This window comes from Fopius arisanus, unplaced genomic scaffold (assembly GCF_000806365.1).
Source record: "Fopius arisanus strain USDA-PBARC FA_bdor unplaced genomic scaffold, ASM80636v1 scaffold00082, whole genome shotgun sequence".
Lineage (NCBI taxonomy): Eukaryota > Metazoa > Arthropoda > Insecta > Hymenoptera > Braconidae > Fopius > Fopius arisanus.
The window spans coordinates 590,486-614,013 of record NW_011887821.1 but is presented as its reverse complement, the minus strand read 5'-3'; the positions used below and the strand labels follow the sequence as shown (position 1 = coordinate 614,013).

The 23,528-nt window shown below is 35.0% G+C and overlaps 1 protein-coding gene and 1 long non-coding RNA gene across 5 annotated transcripts in view; one reads left to right on the top strand and one right to left on the bottom strand.

Moving 5' to 3' along the window:
• The window catches only part of LOC105270258 (beta-1,3-galactosyltransferase 5), a 113,702-nt gene that overhangs the window by 3,586 nt on the left and 86,588 nt on the right, over positions 1 to 23,528 (bottom strand). The window contains exons 4-5 of one of the 4 annotated variants that reach the window (XM_011311088.1): positions 17,274 to 17,582; positions 11,973 to 12,339 (exon numbers count right to left, since the gene is read on the bottom strand). In XM_011311088.1, coding sequence (XP_011309390.1) covers positions 12,320 to 12,339; positions 17,274 to 17,582 — 329 coding nt within the window. In that variant the 3' untranslated portion in view covers positions 11,973 to 12,319. Of the gene's footprint in view, positions 1 to 11,972; positions 12,340 to 12,371; positions 17,583 to 23,528 lie in introns of those variants that run through there. The other 3 variants (XM_011311087.1, XM_011311086.1, XM_011311085.1) reach the window with 3 other exon arrangements.
• Positions 6,368 to 10,629, top strand: LOC105270257 (uncharacterized). The gene is made up of 2 exons (XR_892519.1): positions 6,368 to 8,449; positions 9,430 to 10,629. It is a non-coding gene; the product is annotated as an uncharacterized lncRNA (long non-coding RNA).

Here is a 23,528-nt window from a genome sequence, read left to right as displayed (position 1 = left end):
TGAACCTTATTGTTCTGTTTCTACTCCTTCCAATTTCAGTGTATTTAGCTTCCATGGATTTTCCGATTGTCAAGACAAGTATTATATCAGTTTTTCGATAAAATCACGTGTTATAATTACAGATACATGTAATAACCAATGAATGACTAAGTTTTTCATTATTTGCAGATTATGAGAAAATCTAATCACTAAATAAGAATGAATCCGCTTATGCCGTTATATGGTCAGGTAGAATATTCATTATTTCCAAATAACTATCATCATAACACAAATCATCAATCGGAATTATAGTCCGTCCTCGTCGCATCAGAAAAAATTAAATCTTCCAGAACAAAAAAAAATTATCTCATCTACACTGCTAAGTTAAAGTCATGTATCTTAGAAACATCCAAAATGTTCTTTTTATTCTCCTCTTCTTCATTGAAATAAATCAAGGTTTTTGCTATGAATACCAACTACCATTAAAATTAATGCAAATTTTATTTCATGAATTTCTCCATTTGACTTAAAGTGTTGACGCTCTCTGGTAAAGAAAAAAATAACAGTCCACATAAAATTCTGAGAAATTTTCCCAATTAATACATGCTCAAATTTCATTAAATTAAACATGCCCACCCTTAATCAGAATTAATTTGATCAATTTATGTAATTTTTGGAAATGATTATAGTTTGAAAATGGAAAAGTTTTCTATACGCAGTCATCTACATGCAATTTGAATGGTGTACCCTATCATAGCACTGCAAATTTAGAAAATTTATATGAGAGTGATTCGTATCGATTGTGGACGGAACCTAATAATTGTGGGAATGGATCTGAACAACATTTGGTATAAGTCTCTCATCATTATAATACCGCTTGATCCTTTTTTGTCGTCATTCTTTGCAATGCCTTTTAATTTTTGAGATGATTTTGCCTCGCAGCTTGTTCAAAAAGCTTCTCTTGTAGAGCCGATCATTTCCCTACCTACTCCTCACTTAATCTCTGGTGAAGGTTCGCACGCACAATCATTCAACGACGACAACTCTTCCTTACGAATTGGCCTTTCATCGAGCTCAGTTCCTCTTCCCAGTTTCCTCCTCTCATATTATAAGACAATTGAGACAGTCTTTGATTAATAGAAATGAGCTTTGTGAACAGTCAAATATTTGTCAGAGATGTTTTTTCGAATGTACTCAGAGATTTGCTGGACCTTGATAGAGAAGGACAGAGCGCTGTTCAATACTATGACAAAGAAAATTTTTTAAAGAACGTCTTGCGTTGCCGTATCGTACGCACAATTTTCCGAGTTGAGGTTAAAAAATTTCTCAAAAGACGTCAAACTGAACCACTGCTGGATTTTATGCAATTTAATGCATGGAACCGTTTTTTGCCTCATTATTTTTAATAGTGTAACCTAAATATTTCTTATTGATTCATCTCCTATTGCAGACTCGAAACGCAATGGTTCATCGACGTATCTCATAAAATAGCAGCTACATTCCCCCATGAAAATCCACTGACTTATTATTCACCTTTTCGTATAGTTGATGGTTGTAATATCAATGCAAGTGGAAAGTTATATTTCCACTATGGTCATGTCAGAGACTCGATGCACAAAAATGGCACCTTAGTGTCCAGAAACTCTACGGAAGTTGTTGATATTATTTCTGGTAACTAATGAGTAATGTGGGGGTATGAATGAGAAGGAAAAAATTGTTAGGAAATCACCTTATTTGTCATTTATTCCTCAGTCCCTGTCGCTTAGACATTGGAGCTTCTGCGAACGAAACTGGACCCGTGGTGTGAAATACAAGGGTTATGGAATGATACGTTTGATGCACGTCGAAATGATTTGATTAAAAACAAACTTTCGATTGCAAACTACTTACAAAAATTTGCATGTCTCAATGTGGATAAAGCTGTGGATTTGGTAATATTAAAGTAAAAATTTCAATGGTTTTATTATACAATTGTGAAGACTTTTTTTGTAATCGGCAGTATTATGAGCTGTCTTGGTTTATTACACAGTTTGAAGCTGATTTTGTACGATTGTATCTAAACGCTGGGTCCAAGTTGAAGAATCATTGGCTTAAAACAACAGATCATTTGTTGATTCGATTAAACGCTGCTGGAATTGCACATGCAAGTGACCATCTTTTACTTGAGAAAATTCCACACTTACCACCAAGTAAGTATGGAAGATGTTTCGTTCAATTTATTTAAAATCAATCTAGTAGGGAAGTGGCCAAACGATGCAAGTTGAATATAAAATTGTATGGTTATGCTCGAAGTCAGTGTTTCTAGAAATACAGCACACAAAACTTTTTTGTACATCTTTATCCCATGTAAAAAAAGTCTAAGTGGACATAATCATGCGATAAAAAAAAATTGCAGATTCACTGAATAAATGTTAAATTTATTTCTACAGAATGTCACATTGCAATCTTTTTCCATTTGCTGCCTTATTTAATTCCAAGTGATAGGCATACTGGTGGAGGACGAGAAAGAAAGATTGAAAATGCTCTTACTAGTGAACAAAATTCAAAAACAGCTCAGGTTACATCGGTCGCTGAGCCTCCAAGACGTCTCTCAATTCAAGAACGCAGAAGCTCTTTCTTCGTCCATCTTCAAGTGAGATTTTTTATATTTTTAAAAGAAAAAAAAGGCGATTCACATATAAATTCATTAATTTTTTGAAAATAATTCAATTATATTATTTTTTATCCCATCATATTTATATAAATTTTTTTGCGAAGCCTGATTGCACTGAAGTCTGTTATCTAAATGAATCAGAAGATAAAATTTATTCTCAGAATAAATTATATTCAGGCGATAATTTTTTTTATAGCGTTCCCAAAGAATTTGTTTTTACCTATCACATACGTGCATTTCAGTTAACACTAACCTAAGCGGTGGATAAATAATAATGATTAGCTCCTACGAAACATTGCAGATACTCGCGCCATTGGAATAATCCATTGAATATTGAAATTCATTTTTTCTCAGTGAACGATTTCTAGACCTGAGTCTTATGGAGAAATGCTGTTTTTTAAATAATCCAGTTCTTTATCCGTGCCATTAATTTTTTTGTTTCAATATTTAATTGTGCTCTTGAATTTTTCCAGAGTGCAGTGGATTTGGAGGCGATATTGGCAGCAGGAAAAAGCCATACAGCTCAACATTGTCTCCAACACCAGCCAATACCCATTCTTATTGGTCCATTAACAAATGTGGAAGCTTCGTATGTAATTCTAGAAGATGTTCTGTACGAAGAGCCATCAGCCATAGCAGCATTTGATGTAACATTGAAAATATGCTATGCAACACTCTCTGAATATCCGCCAAATTCCCGATCATTGTGACTTTTCTTGCAACAGGCATACTTTGATATTTTTGAGAAGAAAGACAAACTAGGTACAGTATTAAATGCATTAATTGGTGAGATTCGATCCATAATCAAAGAAAATTGTCACGGAGGCACTTCGTAAGAGACTTCTTTTTATTCATGTTAGTTTAAATAGTTTTTCCAGTGATTTTCTATGGCGTTAATACTAACATTTTTCTATTATTAGTCTTATCTCGAGTTTCAAAATGTTTTGTTCCATTTGTGAAAGTCACTTCGGTGATAATTCATTATTATTAAAACATATCAGAGATATGCATAGTGGTAAAGAAGTCTTCCGTTGTCCCGAAAACTGGTGCAACAGAACCTTTTCACTTTTCCGATCGTTCGCACGACACAGACATACATCTCATGTTTTGCAAAAATTTGACAATGATTGCATATCATCTTGTATGGATGAGGTCATATGCTCTAATGATACGCTCGAAAATGATTCCAGCGAAATTAATTACAATATTCACCCCACTGAGGTACCAACCGTATTGATTTCTTCCTTTCATGAAGATACAAAAGGCGATGATGAACAAGAATTTTTGCTTTCTCGAAGTAATACTGCAACCACGCGAATTGAAAGCGACAGTAACTCTAAATTTCAAGACATTGAAGGTAACAAAGATTACAATGATCTCATTCGACAAAATATAATTCAATTCACTGCAAAATTATATGATTCTGTAACGATTTCAAGAATAAGAATCGACGAAAATATTAATGAATTCTCTGATTTAATCAAGGCCATGTTAGATAACGCAAAGAAGCAAATTGGTAGTGAATTCAAATCAACTCCTCAGTTTTCTGAAGTTTCTGCAGTAACTGAAAAAATTGTGCGGGAGTCTACTTCATTACTTGATGAAATGCGAACTGAACATCGTCGTTTTAGTCGGTACGAGAAAATAGAGACGTTTATACCACCGAAAAGTATCGTAATTGGTCAAAGGCGAGAATTTGAACGGCGAATTGATACTATTATCTATAAAACTATACCTGTAAAATTAGAATTTATCCCTATACGGCAAGTCTTTATGAAATTGTTTGAAATGGATGGATTTTTTGATAAAACAACCAACTATTTGAGATATTTAGAGAGTACATCTAATATTATGATACAAAATTTTGCGCAAGGACAATTGTGGAAAAGAAAAAAAGCATTATTCGGTGAAAAAATCGCTTTACCGTTATTTCTCTATTTCGACGATTATGAACCTAAGAATGCTCTAGACTCGCATAGAGGCGTGAACAAGATGGGTGCGGTATACCTAGCCATTGCTTCTTTACCGGAAGAATTTCGTTCAAAAATAGAAAACATATTCGTTTTTATGCTTTTCAATACACTAGACAGAGCTATGATTGGTAATGAGATGATTTTTTCGAAGGCTATTGACGAATTAAAGTTTTTAGAAGACAACGATATAAACATTAAAATTCCTTCTGGAACTGTTCAAATTTATTTCTGTTTGGCTCTCGTCCTTGGCGATAATTTAGGATTGAATTCAATTTTAGGTTTCCAGGAATCGTTTTCCTCGAATCATTTTTGCAGATTCTGCGATATGAATTATGAAGAAATAAATAGCATTTTTCACGAATCAAGTTGTTCTTTAAGAACTGAACAAAATTATGCTACTGAAGTCGAGCTAAATTCACCTAATCTAACCGGAATCAAAGAAGAATGTGTTTTCAATAAATTGTCCAATTATCATGTAATTACTAATCCGATGGTTGATGTTGCCCACGATTTATTGGAAGGTGTACTTAGATACAATTTGGGATTAATTATCAATAACTTCATTTCTCAAAACTTTTTCACTCTCATTCAACTCAATACAATCATCTGCGGATTCCCCTATGATATAAACGAAAAAAACCGACTTGTAAAAATTTCGAAAGGTCATTTGAAAAATTTATGTATTATAATGAATGCCTCCGAATTTCTGTGTTTGTTAACAAATCTACCTCTAATGATCGGATACAAAGTACCACTCAATAATGATGTCTGGGATTTACTTCTCTCACTGAAAAAAATTACAGAAATCTGCACAAGCAATCGAATGACTGAACATACTCCTGAAGAATTAGACATGGAAATCACTGATTATTTGTCTTCACATTCAAAACTATTCCCGGGAAATCTAAAACCCAAACATCACATATGCGTTCATTATTCTCGTGCGATGAAAAATAATGGTCCTTTATGGAATGTATCGGCTAATCGTTATGAGAGTAAGCATCAAGAAGGCAAACAAGCGGCACGTTCAGCGATTAGTTGAAAAAATCCTGTACACACAGTAGCTGTTAGGCACCAATTACGATTAAACTATAAATTCTTTATGAATAATAATTCATATTTTGAATTCAGTGTAGGTCCACAGCCATTTGAAAATGTGTATGATTGCCCGATCTCGACTTTTACGAGTAAATTTTGTATTGAAAATATCAAAACATTAAAATGGATTAAGAGAGGACAATTAATAATTGAAAGAGAGAGTATTATCATGATCCGGGCCCATGATAGACCAATATTTCATGAAGTTTATATGTGCTGTTATGAAACAGAGGATGAGATTTTTCTCATAACGAAAAAACTTAACAAAATTACTTTTGACAAACATTACGATTCATATAGGGTCATTGATTTTCATTGCTGCTACGAATGGAGTAAGTTAGAATTGCATGCTCTTACCTCAGGGTATGCAGAAATAATGTATAAAGTTCTTTCAAATTCTGAAAGTTTTTATGTTCGGAAAAAATTAATTAAAAATTATTATGTTATATTATATTCTATACATTGTACACATTCCCAGAACGAATTAATCAATATGAATAATAAATGAAATGTAATACATGTTTAGCCTTTTCATTTACAATGTCATCCCATTTTCCTCCCCGAATTTTCCAGAAGACACTCCCGGCGAAAAACTGGGGGGGGGGGGGGGGCGTTATATTTTTTGAAATAACAAATTACTTTGTTTTCAAGCTTAGTATGCTACGTATTCTACGATGTTTCTGATTGAAAATAAACTATTTTACAGTATGTTCTTTCATAAAATGTATAATGTAAGATCCTAAATTCTACCAGTTTAAGAAGAAGAAGCCAATATGAACAAAACTGACCGATGATTTCTCTTCTATTTTTTTTAAATCGAAAACAACGCAGTTTTTCCTTCGAAAGGAAACAATTCTTACTTTGAAAATGGAGTAACTTGTACAGGGTTAACATCGCTATTTCTGAACCTAATAACAGTGAATTTTGGATAGCTCTGAAAATTGAAGCTCTCTTGAATTTTACTATGGTCCTGTAGTGCAATACTCCATAGTAATTTTTACTGTGGTAACTTACTATAAACTACTAAAAATTTCTTTCCGTGTATGGGTATTAACAAAATAAATAACGTACTCGTGACATTTTTTATTTTATTGTTTTCTTCAGATATACGAAAATATACCTCGTGAAAATAATTGCATAAGTGACGTAGAAAGTGAATACATCGAGATCTGTGAAACTCAACATTGTTCTTTTCAACAAAACTGCAAATATTTCATCAATTGACTAAATTACGTGGTAAAACTGTGAAAAACCAAAACCGCCTCATACGTACTGGAGATTATATTCCAAAGAGGGCTCGGCCTTTTTCGTAGAGAATGAAATTCTCCTCGAGAAGTGGCTTCCATTTTTGTTCAAAACTTCTCCATTTTTTTAACAAAATTTTAATATTTCCGTCTTTTGCTTTAATTTTTCTTGCGAAGTATGAATTATACAAATTAAAACAAATAAGCATGTAAATAATCTAATTTTCTATCATTCGGCGATTAAACGATTTTATACAAACATACTAATAAAATACACCTATCGAAATAATGTCTCCTAATGAATATTACAATAACTATTGAAACACAATTTCCTACTCATGACAGTATCTAAAATTGAGCAAAGTTAAATTAGGTGACTAGAATTGAAAAATTTCAATTTTTCCATTCTCTGAATATTTCTTCGTATTTCGAGAGCAATTTGGTTACATTCTTTATTTATCAAATTTGTATTATTGAAGAACTATGAAATTTGATTTTTGCTCCTTCATTTAATTATTTACAATTTTTACATATATATACTACTCACTAATTTGGCGAATTGAATACTGAAAAGTTCTCATCAATTAAGTATTGCCATTATCCAACAAATAATGATTTTTGTTCTTTCAATTTTGATTATTAAAAAAATTAAATAAAAAAATTGACACAATATTCAATTATTTCTCACACGTCAATGTAGAATTCCTCACATTACAATTTTTTAGTATTATTTATAGAAAACAATATAGGTAAATAATTGCTTATAGCTCTTTATTAATGCAGTAGTCATGCTGCAATAATAATCGCCTTGAGCTAGTGATAAATAATTTATTAATATTCTAAATATAATATGCATAACAAAGAACTATGCTTTAAGGCCCGCATGTGTTCCTTGTCGGGGTTATCGGATAAATTGAATGTTTTTTATCTTATTCTAAAAAATTATTCCCAGCTTCTGGGTTTCGCCACGTTTACAGGAATAGTATATTATGCAACAAGTGCGTAATGGATATCTTGGCTCGTGGGAAGGTTGTAACACGAGCCGAAGACGAGTTTCACAATCCCACGAGTCAAAAAATCCATGATGCACGTGTTTCGTACACTATTTTATGTCATTGGGCCCGTAATCCGTAATTAGGAGCACGTATGACATAACAGTACATTATGTTATCAGGTGATAAAAGTATTATCCAGCGAAAGCGGGTTCTATTCGAGCCACAGGCGAGGGGATCATAATGACATTCGAAAGATAATACTTTTACTGTCGTGTGGCAGACAAAATTTTTCCCCGGGCCCGACAAATCGCGATTCTAACCTCACTTCGTTCAGTTAAATCACGTCTGTCGGGCCACAGTGACGAAAAATTATTTAACATACAAGAATTACTCGTAATGATAACTATCTTTCAGTTACCATGGAAGTGAATGCACTTAAAAATTCATTTTTACATTTGAGCCAGCAAAAACTGATAAAAAACTGCCTTTGGCAGTGTTCATATGATTGTAAGGAATTGTTTCATTATATTTCCACTACAGAAATAATAATCTAGCTATCATTTTCCGCGGGGAGTTAACGTGCGTATAGATTTAAATGTGTTGAGGTATTGTACGCACACGAAATACTTCGCAACACAATAAGGCTCACTGGATATTCGTATATCAATACTTCCTCACAAGACATTGCTATGGAAAATGACCACTTGACGGTAGTGTGTAATTCTCGGTTTTTTACATTACATATATTTGATAATTCTGTGCTCAGTCTATGCAACGTACAATGAAGTGAAAACTTCCAACGATTTTGGCATAACAAGTTGGAAATTACGTCAACTTGACACCACCCGCCAAGTAATAGAGTGAACAGCCCATTCGCTGGATAGGAAGTTCTTTTAAATACGAGTTTTGAGATCATTTTTTTGAGAAGTACGTTTTGACTTGGACCATATATTCAAAAATTTGCAAGATTACGATTTCTCGTACTGAGAGAAATAAACTTTAGTGAAAGTATCTAGTTCTTTTCCGAGAGTCGAAATTTTTTTTGAACAACACACGTATAATTATATCAAGAAATTCATAACTTACAAATTGACAATGACAGCATATGCGGCCGCTCATAGAGCTACGTGAGCAGATTCTTCATGAAATTCTGAAAATATTGGGCCCAAATCGAACTCTGTAGGACTCAAATTTGTAAACTTAAGAAACAATATTATGAAAAAATTGGAGTCAATGTTAGACAACGGATTAGTTGGAGTTCTACTTAAATTTTAATGAGACCGAAATTTGAACTAACCTTGGGTATCATGATGATAATGCATGCAAGTCAAGTGGTTACTTTTCTTTATTCAGAATAAGACCCTTTTTCAATAGAGACCGTGGGGAGTACTTTTTGCAATAACAAAAGTGATGGCTACCTTCATGAGGGACCTGCTGCTCAAATTAAGTTTTAAGAATTTTTAACTGAATTATTAAATTATTCATAGGGAAAACGATTGGAAGTGACACAATATCCAGGAAGGACAGATATATCAAGTGAAACGGAACCATTTATGAATTTATTCCTATCGTGAACGGGAAGTGAGTAGAGAAAACGAATTTTTTCACTATAGAAATTTCAGATAACAGTCATTACTCTGAATTCATATCCCATTCTCAAATGAAATCATTCTCATATATAATATTGCCTTCCATTAATAATAAACCTCTCTAATAGGAATATCATAAGGAGTTTGCATCGCTCCTCAATAAGAGTCTTTGAGATCATGAGATTTAACTGGTCTGGTTTATTTGAAACACTGACGAAATTATAATTCCAGTTCAAATCAGGAAAGTGCCGATATCTTGGGATCTAGAAATGCGCATAAGAAACCTTTCCATATGGACGGCCACTCCATTTTACTCTAGGACAAGAAAAACTTGAGTCATGGAATTAAGGATGTTCTACCCTGAATTTCATTGTAATGAAAAAACTTTGCAAAAAAATTCGGACATAATTTCCAACTCATTCTAACACTCCATGCGAAATTTGAGTCCAATTCACAATGTAGTTTTTTTTAATCAATTTTTGAAATATTATTTTTTTTTGCAGTAGAATATCGTGGAATTTACCAAAAAGACATATTGGATATAACTACTTCAAGCCTTTGTAAATTTTTTGTATGATCTTCAAATTATTCTGAACAATTATGCGAAATTTCAAAATGATTTGATGCGAATAATTTATTATTGTGAGTTGTAAACAACTAAATTTTCAAATAATTTGATAGGAGTGCGTTGTCATTGAGTGAAGAAATCATGAAAAAATTAAGCGATTTATCTCAAATTTTTTACGTGAAATAATTATTGATTAACCAATATATTAATATATTAATTGTATGGAATTTCATTAAATTCTACAGCACAGTTCTTTGTTAAAAAAATTTAAACTACTGACAAATCCTTTTGAGAGACAATTACTGCGCGCGCAGTGTGAATACGTGATCACACCGTGTAGCAAGCAAGGAGAGGGATTGGACGCGGTAGATTCCAATACCGGAGTAGGTTATATTGGCCATATTGGCGAATGAAGATGAAATATATTAAAAATTCAACTTGGTAAGTTTTTTATTACAAAATTGTTATTCATGAATAGTGATATAAAATTAACAATAGAATTGAATAAAAAAAGTACGTTAGAAATAGCATGTTTTTGGACGAATACAGTCAATTATTTTTATTTTGAAATTGTAATGCGTAATGAAAAAATGCTAAAATGCCGCCAACTCCACTGACATTAAAAATTACTTGTAATGGATCTATTCTAATTCCGGCCTTTGCCAATTTTTTGCAAACACCCCGAAATTTTTTTCAAAGGACTTTAGCGAGGATAAATTCTGTCTTTTACTTGTGTCACAAGTCCAGTTATGTATTTTCTGCACATAATCGATACAAGGTTCTATTAGAATATCGTGAGTTATTTTCAATTCTCTTAATATCTTCGAGAACAATTTGCAATCATAGATCACATTATATTCTCCTACTGCTACCAGATTCAGAGAATTTTCCAGATCATCCAGAGTACATTCGTATTTCTTTTTCTTATCTGTGATTTCCTTTATAAGTGGTACTGTATCCACAAATCCGTGAATTAGTCTAGACAATTTATTGTCTAAATGATTTTTGGTAATAGCTCAGGCCTCAAAACTTAAGTTATGAGCTGAGAGAATAACTTTTCTTTTCAAATGTCGCAATTCACTCCATAAAATTTTGCAAAGCTACATGCATCGGGAATGTTAGTACTAATTTCCCATGTAACAGAAGTAGTCCATTCGAATTGATGAGACCGTTGATAGCTCTAGTTCCTAGAAAAATGTCCTGTTTGGGATTTATATAGATGTCAAAGGTCCTTTTCGCATATTTAGCGGCAATTTGCGGAATATCACAGTCACCACGGAAACTGGCGGTCTCTACATCGAAAATGATAATTGGAAAATTGTGACCATCCGCATTACCCCTTTTAGCTTCTTCTTCAGGTTCAGTTATTGCTGATGGAGTCAACCGCCCACAACCACTTGGATATATATTTAGTTTTCATTGTTTTCGCGCCGATGCCGTGGAAATTTAGGCAGTTTTCTGTTGTCCAGTCTGTTGGCTTTATATTGCTGAGTGTTAAAGTTAAAATTTGATGTTTGACGTATTATTAATCGATCTGACTTGGCCGTATGGCGTTGATGATGCTTTCCTGGTGATCATTGAATTTTCTCATTGATATATTCGGTATATGTTTCTCCAAAGTGTTGTTGGGCAACTGAGCAAGCAAACCGAAAATCATGTTGCATAATCTATGCTGCATCTCCTATGATTACCCCAAACCCACAGCTCTTCCCCTAAATTCTCATATAAATTTTGCTCATTATTTATACTTGGCTGATTCAAATTTTGAAGTCACTTCTCATGTGAATATTCGTTTTCAGGTAACGCTGGATCACTGCTTTTATTGGTTTCCTTCAATATTTCTGTTGACCCCCCCCCCCCCCCCTGCCCGATTTTATTTGCAGGTGATTGCACTTCTGTCTCTTGTAAGTTGTGAACTTCACCTTCAGCTAAATTTCCAGCATTTGTATTCTCATTGAGTTTTCTCTTCACACCTCCCTTTGTTGGCTCAAACGTGAATTTTGCTTTTTTGGGATCATCACTTTCCTTTCCACCGAAACATTTTGTGAAATTTGCACTTCAATGAAATAAAAATCAAGTAACTACGCACCAACGGAAAAATTTTGGGTTTTGTTTACTGAGCTCAAATACAGTTTAGAATGCACAGGTTAAAGTGCAATGGCATTAACTTGAGAATTCGAAAAAATGGACCGTGACGACGTTGTCGCGTTTCCATCGCCTTTAAGGAATATTTACTTTTGCTGAAAAAAAAATACAAAAAAATATTCGAGGGGCTTCAAAAATTATAAGACTCTATTATAATTATTCAAATAATGATTCGACACGATTATATATCGTAAATACCAAATTTATATTTTTTTCTTTGAATTTAATAATTTTTTACTTTCAATTTGGATACCTTTTGAAGAATAACAGGCTTCTCGGTTCGTCAAAGTACATTCATAGTAGAACATCCTTACGCAAAAATACGCTTGTCAACAAACTTTTCTTTCCTCAGTGTAGCGTACATTTTCGAACTATCCGAAGGAGGCATTTTACTGGAGTGAAATTGATATGCTCGCCAAAAGGGAATTGGCCAAATACACGAAAGCCAAAGCCGCACGGACAAAATAATGATAAAAAAAAAATAGGAACGTGAAAAAAATAGGAAGTGATGGATATAAACATAGTATTTATAAATTAGGAATTCCATGTGAATTTAACATACTCAGAACTCGGAGCTGCATCGACCATGCTGTGGATTGTTTTCTGTGCAAGGAAGTAAAACAATTCTCTAAAATTTTCCAATTTTTTTGCATCATCGCGTTTCGGTAACTTCCGTAAAGATCAACCAATTTTTATTTTTACTTTTTTTCAACATACGCGCCTTCAGAAACACTTTTCATAGAAAATGGATAATGTTCTCCCTCATCTATTAACTTCTTGCTAAAAAACTCTTTTTCGTGTGTAGACGAGTCAGTACACGGAGGAAGGAATCAATAGATGAGCGTAGAAAAATATATTGACCATTTCTTTCATAAAGACCGTGTCCACTGACGCATATCTTAACAAAACAAACATAAAATTAGTTGATTTATATGGAAGTTATTGGCACTTTAAGACCAAAGTTTTAAGAGAAATGGCGGTACGGATTCCACCACTGGAGAAAAGTTGACAAGTTATCTTAAATTAAAAAATACACAGGAGAAAAAAAATAATTTCTATAAAGTGAATATATTTTAGAGCAGTAATTATCTAACATATCTGGGTGAAACGCCCCGCTTAATTTGTTTGTCTCATACAAATCGCGTGTGTCATGCAACAATGTCGTGCCGATAGTTGTCTCGGATTCGCCTCAGATTTAGCCGAAAAATGTCGTATAAACACTTCCCGAGGGAATACAATATTTTCTTGTCTCAAACGATTTCGGTTCATTTGGAACTAACTTTTGGAGACGAGTAAAAAATTTTTTTATGGGCGATTTTACAAAATTTCAAAATGTATGCAAAAGGTCGTAAAAAAAATCCTCAAAGAATAATACAGGTTCATGTTTGGGAAAATATTGGGTTCTGAAGTCTGAAGTTCCGAAATTTTTTTTCCAATTTTATCAACAATTTTTTCAATGCTATTGAAAAATTGCATTGAAGAGTTACACCAAGATTTTCTTGAAGGAACCATTGAATTCACTTTTTTTATTGTTTATTTTACACTGAAAGCAACTGAAAGGTGTACTCAGATAATTCGAAATCTTCTGGAATCTAAAGATGCATGTGACATCCTGAAAAATACTTGTTTGTCTGTTTATACCATTCGTTATTTCTTTATACCACTTGTTTGGCAAAATTAAAGTTGAATCCGAAAAAGTATATGTCTGACCTAACCGACCCGAAAATAATGTTTGTTCCGAATATAGTTGAATACAGCTGAAACCCATAATTTGAGGACGCCTGCGACGACATAGGCGTTTTATTCATTAAATGTCAAACAATAAAAATAGAAGAAATAAGTATTCACACGATCATCCTCAAGAGCATATTGAAAGATGGAAAAACTTATTCCAATTTTTATTTTATTATTTGATGAGTATTGAATGTTGGTTAAAACCTTTCAAGAAGTAACCTCCATCTATAAATTGGTAGGTAAAAAATATTCAAATTTCGTTAAGGATATTACGGCGTGCTCACAGAGAATCGAAAAAGTAGAGAAAATTCTAATTTTTTTTTTCAGTTAGCGAGCAGAAATTAAACACAGTAAATTGTCGGAACAATCTCATTCAACTCGTATTCTTAAGAGAATAACGAAAAAAAACATTTTTTATGAAAACAGGCAGCTTCATGAAACTTTGCACGCACATCAAGTTTTGAGAGATGAGTTTATTGGGAAAAAACAGCGATCCGAGCACAGTTTAAAAGAAATTATAAAAAATATGCTAAAAAATGGAAAAACTGCGCATGCAGCAGTGAAGCGCGACAACGCGGTGGATACAAATGCACCTCATGACAGAATTGCTAAATTTTTTAATAATGAGTGATCTTAAAAAATTACAAAAAACAAATATTTATTTACTTTCAAAATCTCAAATAATGAGTTTACACAGATGAATTCTCCCTTAGAGAAACATTTTTATCTTCTTTCATTTAAAATTAAGACAATTAAATACTGAATGTATACATGGGTGCGTGGAGGGGACTTTGGATGGATTAATCATATTTTTCTTCTCATTTCAAGTTCGAATTCAATATCTAATACTCTTTTTGCTAAATCGAGCTCGTTTATCAATGAATTCTTGCGTATATATGAGCACAGCAGCAGTACTCGCTGGAGTTGATCACTTCTGTCAACTTCTGTCACGAAAACTTCTATTTTATTCGACGTTACCACGTTAATCGTTCATTTTTTTATTTTTTTTTTTTTTGTAATGAGAGCGAAGTGCAACTATAATGCAATACATATAACGGATAGGGGAAAAATTCAAAAAATCATTGAAAAATTTAGTCGCGCATCGAAGCCACCCTATCTGATGGAATTAACTTATCTAAAAGTGACAATTTTTTTGTTCAGCAATTGGTTTTCTGCAGGGAACAATAGGTTTCTCTGCGTCTCACCTACTACATGACCCTCATGCCGTAACATCCTTAAACGCTTGCCAATTTGCTAACAACTTTCGGAGAAAAGAGTGCTATACAATTTTGAACGTTCACTTCTGTAGGAAAGTAGTAAAATTCGATAGTGTATTTGTTTAGAAATTATTTGATAATTAGTTGTGACACGATGCAAAGTCAGGCTCCTTCTCTTGTAGTTGAGGGATTTTCATACGAGGAATTCGTCACTATTTTGTAAGCTCATTAAACATTAAAATTAATGTAAAAACAAATATTCTTGTGAATTAAAGACTCCGATTAAGGTATTTCGAGCGAGTTGGAAGGATATTGAAAAAGGCTGCTAATTTTCCGAAAATGTTGACATACATTCTGTAATTTATTGGAATGCAGTGTGTAAATTTTAAGGCTGCTGAAGAGCATCGTTTTTTTTTAAAGTCATTTTTACACTGAAAACTTAAAAAGTAGTCAGTCAACCCGTATTCTTATAGAGATCAATAACAAAAGCCTGATAAGCCAAATAAAGACCGCAGCCAAGAGGAAGAAACTTTGCAAACGCATTGAATAATGAACAATTTGTCAGAGCTTTGTTTAAGAGAAATTATCAAAGAACTGAAAAAAATGGATTTCAGTGTGCGCAGCTCGAACATACGGTGACGTCACAACTAGAGTTCGCGTAGGGGGTTTCACGGTCAATTTAAATGTCTCTGATAAAAAATGTTTCCGACTGTTAAAACCATTCTGCTGTTTAATCAATCTTGTTGAATACTGCAGAAACGTTAGTCGTTTACACTTCCAATAATAATTTTTTTCTTTCATTTCACTTAAGGAGATTAAAGTGGATGGGTTTGAATTTTAGTTTGTCACTGACAAATAATTTAACTAGAGCGAACTACTAGCTTTTTATTCATTTAATTTATTCTCTAAAAGGTATTAAAAAAAATATTTACTGCGCGTAATGCACGAAAATGAAATTGATTAATTAAAAAAACAAAAGTTTTTATTTAAACAGTGCTTGAATATGGTCGCAATATTATGTTGAAGAACGATTTTTTCTTTGATCCGGGATTGGGTTTCTGCAGGAATACTACAGATTCCTCCCCGCCTTTTTGTTTTCTTATATTCCAGTCCTTTCTGCCCTGTTCTAGGCTAATTGGCCCTATCTCCCCCTATGCATGCGGCTGTGGATCATACACTGTACCGCATTCACTTTCCTATAGGACATAGGAGTGACATGGGAACCCCCGCTCATGGGTGCCTGTTGAAAAATTCGATTTGACGGGGGATCGAACTCACAACTTTCAGAATACTAGGCTCGCACCTAGCCACTGAGCTACCGACGTCGGTTCCTCCCCGCCTTACCTCCTAGACTTCCTTCTCGCCCGAAATACCTAAGTGATTACCATGTTGAATATATGCCATTTTTTTGTACATAAACATTTGATTGAGGAGAAAGACTAATATAATCGGAGCTTCTCCTTTATTTACAATGTAAATAAACCTGTATTAAATTCTCATTGTAAATATGAATAAGCATACTTGTACTCTCATTGTAAGTATGGAGTACAGATAAGCTGATAATTTAAAGTGATGCATGTTGAACTCACATACAATAAGTCCATTATAGATGAATGGACGTAAATATAATTCATACGTACACTGGCCGTCAAAGAAAAAAGTAAAAATTTGATTTTGGTTTAACAAAAAAAAAGGGTATAAGAAATATACTATGCTTCTTCAATTAAAAAATATCTTCTGAAACATCACATCAAAGTGAAATGACCATGTTGCATCCATAACTTCGGTATCTTATTTTGCTACTTTCCTCAAATTGTTAGAGAAGTTCATTTAATTTCTTTCTTTATTTAATTTTATCATAAATGCCGCTATATCTTTCATAGGCCATAATTACCAACTGCCATCGCTAACCGTCAACCGATGCAAAGCTTTAATATGATCTTCTCCCAAATTAGGTGGGCCAAATAAAAACTCCGGTCGACTATCAGGATCATTAAGCAATTGTACCATATTCTCGTAACTAAGTACAAGAGAGTGTATGGAGCTATGTGTGAGATTAACTTTCCCAGCCACTGTACCTGTTATATGAACATCATCGATCCAAAAATATGGCTCTCTTTGTGCCTCACGATACAGTAAAAATACAGAATCAGGGGAATAAAGTACTGCCCAACCAGCACAATAAGCTGGATAATGTCTACCAGGATATTCCTGGGGTGATACACGCCATTTGGAACGCCACGAACGTTTTACTGCTGCCGTCGACAGTGGATCACAAAGAATGAGACGTCTTGCGCCCCATGGGGATAGGCCGCGTTTTAAAAAATCGACCATTGCTGGAATGTTAACGAATACATCGTCATCCAACTTCAATATGTACTTGGCACCTAAAATAAAAAGAAAAACGGTGTTAATTAAATGAATCGCCGTGGTGACCAAAAATTGAATTATATCATCATGACATGGAGAGAAAATACAGGAAAAAGTAAGGCACTAGTAGGCTGCAAAATCATTTGAGTACTTTTTATCTCAAATCCTGGAAAAAATTAGAAGCGAGGAGTAAATTGTATCATTTAACAGGGCGAAAAATTTCGAGGTTGATGACAGATTAAACCTGAATCAATTACGGCCGCGAACTGGGAAAGTTAGGAATCAGAATTAGTACGCTACTAATTTGGATTATTTAGAGGGTTCCCCAGGGTACAACGAACTCCACTCTTGTCAACGAGATAAATGTTTATTGTCTCTTTGGTAGAACGTTATAAAAAGAACTTAAGAATACTTGAGAATGTTTTAATGCTACACGTGTGGTGTTAGTCAGTCAAAGGTAATAATGTTTGTTTTCGTGGGCGACGACGACGACCAGTCGTTTCGCCTTGAGGCCGATCGAGGCGCGGCCCCGTGGACGGGGTGGGGACTGCCGGAGGCAGTGCCGCCACACTAAATGGCGCGCGCCACCACCTGACGGGCAAGCCCCCCAACCACGAGCAACAGGTTCAACAGCGAAACCGTGCATTAATTAGCACGCGTGCCAAAAAGCACACATGGGCAAAGTCGGAACCTTGGGGGGCCGGGCCATAATACCCTATTGCAGGACTGGGCAACCTCTGCTCTGACAGCAAGTCACGCGCTCGACCTCTATTAGTACATAACAAAGGGTAAACGAGAACCCATTGTATTGGATAAAGACCCTTATGGCCGGGGTCCTAAAGGTTCTTAAGGTCCTAAAGGTCCGAAAAGAAAAAGAGGAGAAATGTCGCCGAAGAAAAGGAAAAACGGGAAAATGAGACAAAACTGGACAATTTGAAATTTTCCTTCCGATCACGTTTTTATTTATTTTGACATGACAAATTCCACAATGCCATGCTCTAGTGGTTCCGCAATTATTTATTCAAGAAATAGACTTGATTGAAGTAAAAATGTTAATCAAAGAAAATAAAAAAATACAATGATAAAAAAAATATATTTATTTTTTATATCAGGAAATAACATCAGCCGATAGAAAATGCAGACGCTGGTATTTTTAATTTCATATATTTTTCGGAAAGGTCGTTATGGGAGAAATAATATGAAAAGCGAGTTACAAAATGCCAACAATTCAGGAAGTTGAACTTTAGAATGATTTCTGTTTTTTCCCACGAATAATAGTTATTTTATATTGAATTTAATAACTTAACTAAATTGGCAGCTATTACATATTCTATGTAGTTTCAAAGAAGGATTAAAAATAAAACTTTTCCTCATGTGAAACTGATTAAATTGAGAAGAATGAAACTTATCATAGTTCATCTTGTTAAATTTTTCAGGCTATTGAGTGTGCCATATTGCAATCCGACATTTTCAAGCTTAATTATATATACGGAAACCATTAGTGGCGAGGACGTGGCGGTGTGTCGGCCCCAAAGTCACCACATCTTAGCACATTTAAAAATAATAGACACACAGAAAGGTGAATTTATCTAATAATCCTGAACACTTCATTAAGACTCTGAATACACATTTCCTGACCGCCTACCATCGCTGAACGAACACCACGAGTGACTTATCCGCCGCTACCCTTCTGTAGCTATTGAAATATTGAATTAAATATCACTCACTCGTCGCGTCAACAGCGATAGCAGAGGAAAGGGGGGGTTTAAGCTATTTCAGGGACAACAGAGTTTACCTCAGGACTGTTTGTCGATGTATTTCCCTTCTTGTTGTTTCTCTCTTCTTTCGTCTTGTTCTTGACGACTGAGAGGATAAGAATGGTTTCCTTTCAACGAAATTAACGTTTCAATGATTTTTGTTTTTTAAGGGACCTAAACCATACATTTACGCTTAGTTGTACCGAGGGTAATTGTTAAAGCAATAAGGTGCCAATAAGTGATCGCTTCTTAGTTTTCTTAATATTGAATAATTCTTCGATAAAGAAATGAAAAAAATATGAGATGTCCGGTCTTTAAAATTCAATCAGTTAATTTAAAAGGTACATTATGAGTTTTGCCCAGTCTTGACAAGCATTTTTCATTTCTCTGCTGCACTTGAAATAAAGGAATTCAAATTTCTTGTTTTCGTGCTTTTTGAAGGTCAAAAATCTTTTAAATTCAAGTAAGACCGTCACTTGCTCAGCATTTAATTCCTGAAAGGCGTCATTGAATTTTTTAAATACTGCTTAGAGAAAGTTCAAACAATATTAACAAAAATAAAAAAATCTTTTCACCAATGTTTTTAAATTCATTTGCTGCCGAAATATTCAAGTTGGAGTTAAATTAAATTAAACGGAAATTAAACGGAATTGAACATTTATTAAACGGAATTTTATGCGGAAGTTGATATAGAAACAATTAACAATCGGTAGTGTTTCACAATGCAAAATACAGTAAGAAAAACATTCACATTTTTCTTTTAAAAATTTAAATTTTTGTGCGGTGACTGACATAAGGATGCCCCACTCTGACCCACGCATTATGGGCTTGCCCCTGCAACTACCTGCACCATACAATAGCACCCCTTACTTTATAGCAGGGCCCGGCAACCTTCAGGTAGTCGGGAGCCAGTCTATTACAAGGGTCGGGATAATCCTCTCATCCTAATGGGTACCCAATTAGCCAACCATTGTGTGCGAGTAAGTCCCAGTGGTGACGATATTTTTATCAGCCACGTAGAGTGGCGTGCGAGTCGAATTAAATTGGCCGACTCACCAGAATTCGCGCTAAATTTCAGTTTTAAATTTCAAATATAAAATTGAAAAAGTAAAATTTAGGAAAACCTTGGAGAATATATTTCCGAAATGGTAGTCGGCAATTATTATTGTTCTTTCAAATAATAATATTGGAACTCTAAATTTGAAAAATGAAAAGTTACCATTGTCGACTTTGGAATATATTCCTGGAAATTCCATTGTCGATTTTTATAATACATTTTGATTTTTGCTCATTTTGCCACGTCAAAATGAAAAATTAAATTTTTTATTCATAGCATGAGAACATCAATTTTCTCATTATTTCTCCGGTGAATCGTACCTTCTAATCTTTAACTTCGATGGAAGGATAGCATATGGGACGATAAATTTGACGAAAATAATTAGAAATTTGAAATACATACATTTGAATATATTTTTAATTAATTGTCTACTCTTGGCCAACATCATGGAATGTCGCTCAATGGAAACCGCGGGAAGGTGGCAGACGTCTTCCATCATGGGTAATGGGAAGGAACAAAAGGTGCAGGAAATAGGAAAAAATTTAATCCTAAAAAATCTTATTACTAATATATTTACAATAGTTTCATAGCAACAATCGTACGAATGCCAGATTCTTGGAGAATCTGCCATTAATCCGATGCTGCTCAGAGTTGTCAAATTATATTAAATCTGTAATTGTCAATATCTAGCGACAAGGTTATAATGAAAAGTGGAAATGATTTAATTTTAATGCGAGTGTTGAATTTGCATAGATTCCACGATTTTTTCTAAATGAGGTTTATAATTACTGAGACTCACAAGCATGGCTTCTCTGAGATTCTCACCTCCTAATGCCGACCTACCGGAGGTTTTAATGCGATTTATATGAGAAAAACCTGATTCGCAAAGATATGGTGTTCCGAACATCACACGCATCCGTTTGTACGATTCTGCGAGAATTGCAAAATGATTACCTTCGATTATTATCTTCTACAAATCATCTGAACTGCACGAAGGTAAATCGAATGTAATAAATATTGGGAAATCGCTGATTTAAATCGTCGTATAATTGCTGCGTCAATTCTGCGAAAGGCTGGCCATTGAATGCTGTATTGCTGGATCCCTTTACTACTAATTCTAACGCAGTAAACATAGACGGAACTAGATTTTTGGAAAAATTAGGTTGGATTCTTTTGATTAATGTTCTCAACGCGGTCACTACCTGCACGTAATCCCACAAGAATTTCCCGTTTCCCTGCATTCGAAGATTAATATTGTTAATGAGTTTAATGAGATCAACAAGATATGCTAGTTGTGTAAGCCACCCGAAATCATCCAGTTCAATATATTCGCGATCAAATTCCTCTTCCATAAAACTGATAATTGCTGGCAAATTTTCATAAAATCGTTCCAGCATGACCCTTTTACTTAACCACCTAACTTCTGTATAGTAAACTAAATTTCGCGCATCTAATTCATTCGCTTTTGGGAACTCTTCATAAAGTCGCTTGGCTAGCGGTTTCGCTAGAATCGAGTTCACAATTTTGACGACTAAATTGTAAACCTTGTCGATAGATATTTTTTTCATGCAGAGAGCTAATCTATGTAACATGCATCGAGTGAGAAAACCTTTCAACTTTCCGGTCATATTTGCAGCCCCGTCCGTTGCAATGCAAACTAATTTATTTAGCGGTACTTTCGCCAGAATGAGTTCATCTTTGAATGCTCTAAAAATCTCTTCTCCCGACGCGTGTTTTTTTTTTGAAAAAGTGTCAGCATTTCTTCTATTACAGTCACATTCTATTACACTTCCACGAAGCTCGCAGAGATCTTCGGGGGGACGAACTCGGGGGACATGAGACAAGGAACAGAAACCTGTAGAGGCACCTACAAGCCGCAGGAATGAGCCTCGGCAGCTAAGATAGTCCACCCGCAAGGGGTAGAGTGGGCCGTCAACACCTTTGAACACCTAAAAGCTCCGGGACCCGATGGAGTCTACCCAATCTTCTTGCAGAGGGGGATCGACATTATTCTGGGACCCTTAACGAAAATACTTAGGGCAAGCATAGCACTAAGGTCTGTACCAAAAGTTTGGGGGAGATCGAGGATTGCCTTCATCCCCAAACCCGGAAAGAACGGGCATATCAAGCCCAGGAACTTCAGACCCATCAGCCTTACCTCCTTCATATTGAAGACACTGGAAAGACTGGTGGATCAATACATAAAGAGCACACTGCTTCTTGAGAAACCCCTATCACCCTCACAATATGCCTACAGGGCAGGCAGGTCGACGGAAACGGCCCTGCATCACCTAGTGGCTAAGATTGAGGAACAGATAGAGGGAAAGGACTACGCACTCAGCCTATTCTTGGACATCGAGGGCGCCTTTGATCGTACTAAATACGAAATCATAACAAGGGCCATGTCGAGGAAAAATTTTCCAGACTGCATCATTGACTGGACGAAAAGCATGTTGGAGAGCAGGAAAATAACTGCTACACACAACGGCTCACACGTAGAAGGGCACCCGACCAAGGGTTGTCCACAGGGTGGAGTCCTGTCTCCATTCCTGTGGAGCCTAGTTGTCGATGATCTTCTAGAGAAATTGAGAAAAGAGAACTTTGTGGTGAACGGCTATGCTGACGACATAGCCATTTTTGTCAGGGGAAACTTCCTTGAAACGCTAAGAGACAGACAAATCCGTGCTGTGAGAATACTGGAGGAATGGTGTAAAGAAACGAAACTAACAGTTAATCCTGGAAAGACGTCTGCCATGATCTTCAACAGAAAATATAAAGTGGTCACTCCACGACCAATTAAAATTGGAGGAATGGACATCGCTTACGCTAGTTCAGTGAAGTACCTGGGAGTAACTCTGGACACCAAGCTTCACTGGAAACAACACATAGCTACACAGATGGGCAAAACATATGCCTCACTCTGGGCTTGCAAAAGGGCCATAGGAAGGACGTGGGGTTTCGACCCCAAAATCAGCCTATGGCTATACAAGATGGTATTACTGCCAAGGCTCATGTACGTTGCTGTGATATGGTGGCCCAGGGTAAGGAAGGTTGGGACTAAGAACAAGCTAAAAGCACTCCAGGGAAATTTCCTCAGGGCTGCAACTGGGGCGATGAAAACCACACCGACCGAAGCCTTGGAAGTGGCA